General features: G+C 33.7%; 1 protein-coding gene across 1 annotated transcript in view; it reads left to right on the top strand.

The window, feature by feature from the left end:
* The first annotated feature begins 5,578 nt into the window (after window positions 1-5,578).
* The window catches only part of Crisp1 (cysteine rich secretory protein 1), a 25,642-nt gene continuing 20,405 nt past the window's right edge, over window positions 5,579-10,815 (top strand). Inside the window, exon 1 of the mRNA XM_028766793.1 lies at window positions 5,579-5,630. Within this exon, the coding sequence (XP_028622626.1) occupies window positions 5,621-5,630 (10 nt within the window). The 5' untranslated portion in view covers window positions 5,579-5,620. The remainder of the gene's footprint in view (window positions 5,631-10,815) is intronic.

Raw genomic sequence — 10,815 nt, 5'->3', positions numbered from 1 at the left:
ATTACTTTACTGATTCTTTTTGTTTCCCTTAACCAAACAGATGAAAGCATCTTCTACTTTTATCATTTGAACTAATGTCTTTACCCAGAAGAATTCTGTTAACTGAGTTCATGCCATTCTTTGAAGACATTATTGACTCTGGTAGGAAAATTTAAATTGTGATGTGGATAATATTATATAAGAAGCCGTGATTCAGATCTGAGCACTAACATACAATAGCTGTATCATGTCAGTAGCACCGTTAATTATTTCCTGGACAATGGGGTTTGTAGTTATAAGATTTAAGGTTTTAACATCCCCTGCTCTTATTAATTTCCTGGCTGAATGGCATTGATTTTAATCTGCATGTGTTTTCCCTCTTCTTTACCACTTAATAAAAAAAAAGGTATTAATGTTCTTCTATAGTTTCTGTGAAGACATGACAAATATATGTGAAGTTCCTACATGCCCTCATATTTCAACATATAGTAGTTATGTATTAATACTGGCATTTTACTTTCTATATATCATATATCACATAAGATTAATATTATATCACATAATTAATGAATACATATTATTAAAGATAATTTAATACAGTAGTTTTCTGTTCTAAAAATAATAAATAAATGATTTTCTACTGTTCTTGGACCATCCTAGCCTTATGGTACTTATGCCTTTATTTGGCCTCTGGAACATTAGGTCAAGTCATTGAGAGTTTTTCCGGTCAGTAGATAGTGGCATATAGCTATGTTCTTTATCATCTCAATCTCATTAAAAGCACTACAATTTATTCTGCTCTTGGAGCACTTGCTCAGGAATATATAAATACCATACTTTAGGTCTCTCTACCTAGCCCTGCAAACAAAAATCTTTTTCTTTTCCATCAAAGTTGCTAATATCTTTATTTCAGTCTTCTTAATGCTACAGGCATAAAAAAACTTTACATGTTATATAATATTTATTTATGTTTTTATGCATGCATGCTGGGGCTGGTGGAAACCAGGAGTGGACATGAGGTCTCCAGGATCTGGAGTTTCAGTGAGCCACTACAAGTGTGTTCTGGGAATAAGAATTCAGGTCCTCTAGAAGAGCAACAAGTAGTCTTAGCCGTTGAGCCAACTCTCCAACCTCTTAAAATTTGATTGAAATTTTACTGTGAAACCTGGATGTTTGCCAGTTGAAATAATCTTCAGAATTCAGTAGGACAATCAGGAATATGCCTAAAGCTCCCCATGAAAAAACAAAGGCAACATTCAAATTATTAATGAATCAACTTGGACAAACCCAGGGATGATAATTGTCTGTGATCTCTACTGACACCCGACTTTCCTTGATGAGACATCAGACTCAAATATTAGTCACTAATACCCAGAAACTGTTGAGTATGCTTATTGTTTCAAACTCTTAATATATCTGGATTACTGTTATAAGAATAGGCAGGAAATACAGTTTCAATAGCAAAATGGGTGTATGTTAGCAAGAGTATAATGTTTACAAATTATAATTCTATTAGAATTATATTATAAAAATTATATGCCTCATTCTTTATGTGGAAGATGTTTAGATATGATAGAATCTAAATTTTATGTGGACAGAACCTTTTTGAATGATAATCAACTCCCAGCAAACTCTCATAAGAAAGTGTTCAGCTAGGGAAAAAGACGTTAATACACAAGGGTGTCTTGTCTTCAAACAGTGGAACAGGAGCATGAGGGCATGGGAAGAACAACTTGAAAACACAAAACTCATTTAATACAAACAAACAAAAATTTTATGACATTTTTTGAGATTATAATTTAGTTATATTTCCCTTTTCTCTTTTCTTCTTCCAAAAACTCTCAAATGCACTTTCTTCCTCTCTTTCTAATTCATGGCCTCCTATTTCACTAAATTCCTAAGTATAATCTATTCAGTCTGTACAACACTACCTGTAGGTATGCTTTCATAGCTGGCCATCAAGCAGTGTATAAACCAATTGGTGTACTCTTGCCTAGAAAGGTGAACTCTCCCATTTCCAGTTTTCCTCTGTGCATACTTCTTTGTGTAGGACTGAAGTCTTGTGGACTCTTCTGTTCAGTTTGGCATATTCACTGGAATCTTCCTTGTTCAGTTTATGTTTGAGAAAATATGTTGTTAAGACTATAGAGATTTGGCATCTGACATTGCTAGGAAACACAAACTAGAAGCAAATACTTTGATTCTCAGGCTCTTATAACCTTTCTAGCTCTTTGTAGTGTTTCTGTGTGTTAGGTATGAGAGTGTTTTGCAGATATATCCATCAGAACTGGGCTCCACAAGTATGTATTTGATTATTTGTTTTTTGTTTGTTTTGTTTTTTTTAGTGGTCACCTTCTATTTCAGAATGAAGTTTCTTTGATAAGAGTTGAAGATTATTTTATAAGGGTTGAAGCCCTATCTGTGGGTCTAGAAAGAACAACAATATCAACCAACCAGATCCCCCCAGAGCTCCCAGGGACTAAACTATAGACCAAAGAGTATACATGAAGGGACCCATGGCTCTAGCCTTGTATGTAGCAGAGGATAACATTAATAGGAGGAGAAGCCTTTGGTCCTGTGAAGGCGCGATTACTAAACATGTGATCCAAGCATAGAGGAAACTGTAATACTTTCAATGAGGATTAAATAATAAGGAGTATAGATAGCCATATGCCCCTATCTATTGACCACAGAAATTGGCCACAACTTCATCAAGTAAGGATTGAGCTGGTCTAGTAGATACGTGTTATAGATACTCTTCCAATAATCATGACTTTACTAGCCCTAAGCATTTAGCTAAGTTTACAGTATTAGGCATCTTAGTAGACTCAAGAGAAACATTTTGAATGCACATATAAGCAAAAGAGTCTCACACAAGAGATGCTGCCAATTTTAAATCCTGCACTATGAGTTTTTTTAGCTAGAATATGTGTAATTAGTTTTGAGATAAAAGCACTTTTGATCCTAGTTAGCACATAGATACCGGGTCTTTGTTTCATTATACATTTATGGTTACTAAACGTTTGGTAGCTGATTTCTGAGTGAATGATTGATTTTAAAGTTTCTTTTAAATGCATTTATTTTCATGAACAGGATGTGTTCACAAACACATTACTCTTTATTTATCTCCCAAGGGTGTTTTGGGATAGCTCCAATTTTAAATACCCTATCATGTTGTTACATCATATGTTAAACCAATGTGTCTTGATTCTTTGTTTTAGCAGAAAAGTCAGTTTAGATCATTTTCTACTATGCTAAAAAGCTGAAGCAGAAAGAGAACAATTTATGAAAATGGGAGGGAGATGAGCAGAAAGCAGCCAACTGGCACCATGTTTGGGGCTTGCATGCAAATCAAGTTACTCTGTGCTTTCCAACACTTTCCAAATTCTTTTGAAACCATATTTAAAGCTGGATGCTACTCTATATGAAGTCATCAGTGATATAAATACAGACAGCACTGTGTTGGGTAGAGCAATGCCAGAGATTGACAGGACCAACAGAAAAAAAACCACCAAAACAATTAAGTTTCCATAACAGTTGACTTGGTGTTGAGTCAACACTCTTCTTTGTAAATAGCAGTGTAGCAGGAAATAAATGACAATCATACATTTCCAATCCATAAAGCAGGCTGATCTACTGAAGAAACCACATTCTTTTCCTGTTTTCTTCTTAGAACACCGGCAAATAAATTCCTCAGTAAACTGTGTACTTTGGCAATCAAGCAAAGTTCCTTGTCTACAAATTTTAAATAATTTTTAGATAACTTTTAGTACTTTATCAACATAATGTCATTCTGCCAAATTCTGGTTACAGGTTAGCAAGTTTTAAGTGATACTTAGTTTTCATTTCTTGCAGACTATTTCTAGGCATTCATTACAATTTCCTTATCAAGAAAAGAAAATTCTGTATTAAAAGCCTATTTTTTCCTTTAACTTTCATTTAACTGCCATGTGAGAACAAACACAAAGTAACTCTTTACTACCTATTTTGTATTTTCTTCCTTTATAGATACTTAAGTCACCTTTTTAAAGAAATATGTAAATAAATATTTTCATTAAATGTTTTGTTAATATACAGTGGAAAAATAGAAAAGGCATGGAGAGAACGTTTTCAATATAATTTTATGCAGAAAGATTTACATATATAAATGAATATATATGTTTTAAAAAGTTATTGGTGTATAAGTGAAAGTTGGACAGATAGATGACAGAGAGAGATAAAAAAGGTCAAATAAACATTCTTATTGTTTATGTCCTTTTCTGAAGTGTCTCTGGTTTTAATCATTTGCGTGTTAAATTATGCCTAGGCAAAAGGGGATAAATAGGATAGGCTCCCTAAAATTCACTTGAGAACAGTTTGGATTTATTTTTGTTTGCAATCACAATCAAGTCAAACAATTCCTGGCCCTCTTCTTTAGTGGTTCTGGGATAATAAGTAAAATTAAAAGCAAGGATATGACAAATTCAGAGCATTCATTCTAGAGTGGGTTTTCTATTTTTATATGTGTGTTCAATCTATTGGTCTGAAATGTCATTCTTTTCTTTTGAAAGCTCATTTTACTTCTTATCTTCAAACTCAAGAGACATTCGAATACTTAGCTTTCCATATACTTCTGTTGTTTTCTCTTTTTATCAGAATCGTATCTTCTTGTAGATATTTGCTTTTTGTCATCACCGAGATCCTTGTGAGAGTAGACTAGCTTTCTTTGCATCTTTGGTTCATCTCAACTTAACTCGAATATCTTAGTATCATCTCATTAATGCAATGCAAGCACTACACACCAGGCACTAAAGAAAATCCTTGGTAGATTTCACACTGAGTGTGTTTGCTATTCATAATCAGCCAAACATGAAGAAAAAAACATACTTAATAATAAAATTTTAATAAAAGTGTGGAGAAATGATGTAGTAGATAAAGTCTTTGCCAGATACATATTAGGACCAGAATTCAATCAAGTACAGAATACTCCAAAAACAAGTGGGATTGCTTATACTGATTTCATCCTTGCTCTGGGGATATGGGGTTAGGAGGACTTCTGGGATTTGCTGGCCCAGTCATATAGACTAATCTCAGTGAGAAAACTCATTTCAAAAAAATTAAGTGTGGAGCAAATAAAGAAGATACCCTACATTGCCCCTTGACCTCTGGCCTCCACTCACATGTAAATATAAATGAACATACATATGAACACAAATATATATACACATGAACATACATATTTATATCACACACACTTCAATGCATATTTATTTCTGAGTTAGAAAATGAAATAAAACTGACAAAATATTTTCATTTTCTTTATCACTACTGAGACTTTCAGGAATCTTTCTATTGTTTTGTGATTCTGTGGATCCTGCAGCACAGTTTTACAGTGTGTTCTATGTACAAAAATTTAACACTGATAAAGTTGTCTAGGTCACCGTATGTTCTAGAAATAGGCTCATAATCTTTACTTGAAATTTATGGGCTATAGTTTTGTTGTGAACATGTGATAAAGCATATCTGCTGCTGTTCTTTGATCTGGTAAAGCAGTTGTACTTACTGCCTCATTGAGCAGATCTTTTTGAAATGTCATTTAACTCATTAGTACACTGTACAGACAAAGACCAGGTTTGCATCAGCACAGAATTTTAAGAGCTACATGGATGTGGGTAAGTTATACATCATATTTCAGTCCATTTAACTGTAAAAGAAATGGATATATAACAGTTCAGCAGTATTGCTATAAAATCGATTACATAAAAAGTCTGTTAATGTTGACATGATCTAAAGCAAAGGTCCACCATTTCTGCAATTTTAATAGGATTTATGAGCAATATATTCTGTCCAAGATAATGTTACTTTTTGAGTTCATTCTCAAAAACTATTGGAGTAAGATCAGATAGCTCCAATTTGGACATCTTTACTTAAGTTTTACATTTTATACATGTATATATTTTGAGTAAATTTCCCTGCCCCATACCTTCTTTTCCTTCCCTGTCTCTCCTTTCCCTTCAATTAATCTCTTTCTACAATAAACAGTTTTACTGCTACTTGTATGTCATATATCTGTACATGATTTTAGGTACCTATATGATATCAAGGAATCACAGAAGAGAGAAAAGATGTACAGTTTGTCTTACGAGATTGTCTTAATTTGAAAGACATGACTATGTTCTTCTTTCTGGCTGAAAAGGATTTGATTATGTAGTTTGCTATCTATGTGTATGTTGTTAGAAGAAACATCACATGGGTTTACAAATGTCTCTGAAATATATTGACTTGAAGCTCTTTGGGTACATACTCAGGAGTGGTATAGCTGTGTCATGTGATAAACCGATTTTTAGATTTTTGAGAACCCTCCAGACTTCCAGAGAGGCTGAAGTTGTTCGCATCCCCGCTAGAAGTGTAAAGCTTCAAACTGTGGATTAGTGGAGTCTGGACACGTTTTATTTCATCTGAATCTATTTGAAACTGTGGTCAAAATAAGCAGTTAGCAGAGGAACATCACAGTCCTGCATCTGCAGTTTATGTTGGGGAATCATGAATCATTCTGTGGATAAACAGTTTTACTTTACATAAGAAATGCAATTTACAGAACACATTGTGGTCTTGGAGGAGGAGCACAACTTTTAGCTGTTTAAATTTCTTTCTGCTGTTCTTTAATCTTTATTCCAGGCTTCAGTATCTTCATGAGAGAGCGTGTAGCCTGAAAAATCATACCTGTCCAAGCCTTCTTCAGCAGTGTCTCTTCTCTGTGCCTTTCCCTTTTTCATTCCTCTTGTGATGTTCTCTTTGTTTTACTTATGTTTCCTGTTGTGTGTGCCATTCTTTTGTTCTCTGATTTTTGAAAATATTGCCTTCAGTATATATTCTATACTGCTTTGAGTACATGTTTATTTATGTAGTAGACATTAGTGTGGAAGATAATGAATTAAATGTATTACAAAAGTTAAAAAGAGAAAGCACAAGATGATCATTTATTTCAAAACTTATGACTAGATACTCGTATAGTAGGCTATTATCAAAATAAGTGTGGACTTTTGTCAAACATGTAATCTGCAATAAATAATGCATTATTTACTATTAAATATATGGCATGTAAAACATATTTTTTGTTTAAAATGTGATATAGAGTTCAGATTCATTATTTTGAATTATATATTCCACTGAATTTTCTTTATTCAATTTCATGTTAGCCTTTGTCTTAAGTCAGATGATAATATGTGTAAATTTATTTTTATATCCTATAATAGTCCTTTGATCAGTTTTTCTAAACTTATGACACCAATGCTGTCCATGGCCAGCATTATAGTAAGTTTTAATATTTAGTAGTACAAATTTTCAAACTTTGCTATTCTTCAATATTTTATAAAGGTTGGGTCAATGTCCAAAATAAATTCTTTCATAATTTGTCTATTCAGATAACAAAAATATCAAACATTCCTATACACAGAGACATACAAACATAGCATTAGCTGTAGTAAGTAAAACTAAAACTTAATATCTACTTTTAAAACATTTACTAAATAAGATATTGGACAGCTATTCCATAAACCCTCATTATAAAGCAAGAAATTATTGAGAAAAAGGGAGAAATAGTTATTTGATTCAAGGACATTGTCTATAAAAAATTGTCTTCTGAAGATAGCAGCGATATTGTAGGTATGAATGTACAGGGATTGTCATAGAATGCACAAGACATGGCACTAGCAGCAAGTTCAAGACAGACACAATTCCAACACAGAGAAAGGAAATGGACATGAAGTTCCACCCATAGTTGGCAAATGATGCCTTCTGAAAAACAGTCTGTTTTCTTTGAAGATATGAAACCTAGTAAGTTGAATAGACTTTAATGCTAGATCCCATATTCAAGAGTATATGGCCAGCATAAATTGTGCTTTATAGGGTTAAAATACAGGCTAACAAACCAAAAAAAAAAAAACACCACAAAGTTGGGTAGCTAAAGAAAGAAAGGGATGGGTGTGGAAGTAGTTGGTGAAGGAGGCAAATATGATGAAAACACATTGTATGGAATTCTGGAGAACTAACAAAAATGAGAAAAAGGAGTTGAAATTAAGCCACAAGCTAATAAAAAACTGATACATTTTGAAAGCTTATCAAGAACATATGGATAATTTAAACAAACCAATAAGAAAAGTATAAGGAAGTAATTGTAATAATAGATAAAATATTGAATAAAGGCTACACAAAAGATGATACCTAGTGTCTGATAAAACACTAGAATATACTCAGTATTTTTCATCATGGTAGAAATACAAGTAAACATTGTAATGAAACAACATTATGTGCAAACAAAAACAGATAACAGGTGATGATACGCAGCAGGAATTGTTTTATAAAGTCATGAATTTACTAAAAATTGAACTGCTTTGAGAAATCATTCATTAAAACTCTACTAAAGAAAACAAAATCACTTATACAGCCCAATAGTTTCACTCTAGTTTATAGAGTTCACCCCCAAAATAGGAACATGAAGTTTGTACCAAAAGATATATCCATAAAATGTTTCTATAAACTTTTACTAAAATTCCAACTGAAAATACATCAAAGTGTCTCTGAATAATAAAATGGATACATTGTATCATACATACATATTATGTGATGGACTGCTACATAGCTATTGACAAATGCAAATATCTTCATATGCACCATGAATGATTTATTTAGCCTTATTAGCAGAGAAGCTAGCATTGAGATATACCTATGTCAACTCTAGAAAGGTTAAGTATTGATCAAAACAACACATAGCCGTGAAGATCAGGATGCTGCTTTATTTGGGGGATGTAGACACAATGGGGTATAAGAGACATACTTGGATATTTGAAAGATACAGTATGCATATTCATTGTTGTAGAATTGATACAGGTGTACCCGTATGTACAAAGTGATCAAGCTGGACCACTGTGCTTTGACTGCCTTCTTGTAGTCTGCTGAATGTAGGAGTTAACATATTTGCCAAAGCAAAGAAGCTTAAATATGGGAAACAGTCTTTTGGCAAGGTTTCTTTTGATCAGTTACTCAGTCAAGGCAAGGAAGAGCCTGTTCCTCATTTAAGTTGATTATGAGAGGTCATGTTCTAACAATTCCCAGACAAGAAAGTGTTCTTGAAGACTTGCCACAGGGCACTGCTTGATCCTTCTCAAGTTTTTCCCATATCCTCTATCTTTCATCCCACTAAACATTAACTTTTAATTGTTCATGGCCCACTTGTCCAAGCTTAAAGTTAGGACAATAAGTTTATGTAGTCAGTTTTTCAGGTTTGGGTATTGTCCATTTTTTAAAAATAATATTGACTAAAGATTGCACATTTTGGACAAAATAAGTGTTCATAAAGAACCTAGAACTGACCTTAATACTTGCATGTAATAAAAATGGTATAAAAGCAAAAAGGAAGAGGGGGATAGGATAGGGGGTTTCTAAGGAGGGGAAATGGGAAAAGGTGTTGGCATCTGAAATGTGAATAAATAAAATATCCAATTTTAAAAACGAAACAAACAAAAAAGAAATGCTGAGTTTATACTCCTTTGTCTCTGTTTTAACTGAGTTCACACAACTAGTTAGCATCTCAGATAAAAGATTAGCTTTGTTTACAGATTTGCAGCCTGTGGTCGATGGAGATTTATTCAAGATACTCAGGATCCTCATCCCTCGTCAGTTTCTGGATTACATCGTGTCCCAGCGAACTAATGAACAAGGCTCAGACAACACAGACAAGGCCTCTACCCTGAGACTATTTCTCCTCCAAGCCTTATTCTGCCTCTGATTCATGCTCTCTAATCCTTATTTTTAGGCCAGCATCTTTGTCAGGCTCCATTTCCGGCTAACACCACAGCCTCTTTCTGATCCTTCACTCTACCCTTTGACTCCTGATTTTGAGTTGTGTCTACCAGCAGAGCCCAAGAGATCCACAGTCTGTAACCTCATATACTCATATATAGACTAATAGCAATTTTCTCACCATTACATGAATTCTATTTTCATTCTAAAAATCCTTAATGCAAGTATTAAATAGTATCTTCCTGTTTCAACTTCATTGCTCTAAGTGCCATTTGTACTCTAAGCAACTTAAGGTCATCCCTTAAGTTCTTTGTACTTTAGATTCTTTAAGGAACATTAACATGAGTGAACAACTCTACCTTACCACAAAAGCCCCGTAGCCAAAGCAGGATTGAGGTTTGTTTCTTAGCAGATTTCCTCCTTTCTGTTCAGTCAAACTAATCCTTGCTAAACCAAATTCTTGGTATGAGACCAATGTGCTAAAGTAACATAATCCTACATGAAACCAGTGGTCCCACCATCATTTATCAGAGCTCAGATAGGAGTTTTTGTGATTTAAATCTATTATTCACAGATAATATGTCACAGGTCTGTATTTTAGTGTTCAATCCTTTATGTATGCTACAAAAACAGAGATTTTTTCATTCATTCGTGACAGATATCTTTGTAACTAAAACTTTTTTACATGAACATGTACACATACATATGTGGTAAGGTATGTTTTCTAACATTACCCCTTATCATTAATTAAAGACATTTATAGTATATTATATGCCTTCACATTCGTGATATGAGGCAAGTAAACAGATTATAGCACTCTGGGCTAGGCTCTGCCCACCAGGATTAGATGTCTGCTAAATATTTTGGTTGTTTCTTTCGATGCAGGCTGCTCCTCTTATACGAGAAAATGTGTTTGCAGATTTCAGTAGACCCTTGGTTGTATTAAAGTTGTGGTGATGTTGTCATCTGTTCAACTAATATTCTAAACTCCTGATTTTATTTCTTCTCTCTCTCTCTCTCTCTCTCTCTCTCTCTCTCTCTCTCTCTCTCTCTCTC

This window comes from Grammomys surdaster, unplaced genomic scaffold (genome assembly GCF_004785775.1).
Source record: "Grammomys surdaster isolate TR1022 unplaced genomic scaffold, NIH_TR_1.0 169, whole genome shotgun sequence".
Taxonomy (NCBI): Eukaryota; Metazoa; Chordata; class Mammalia; order Rodentia; family Muridae; genus Grammomys; species Grammomys surdaster.
The sequence above is the reverse complement of the archived record's forward strand: the minus strand, read 5'-3'. Positions and strand labels throughout refer to the sequence as shown.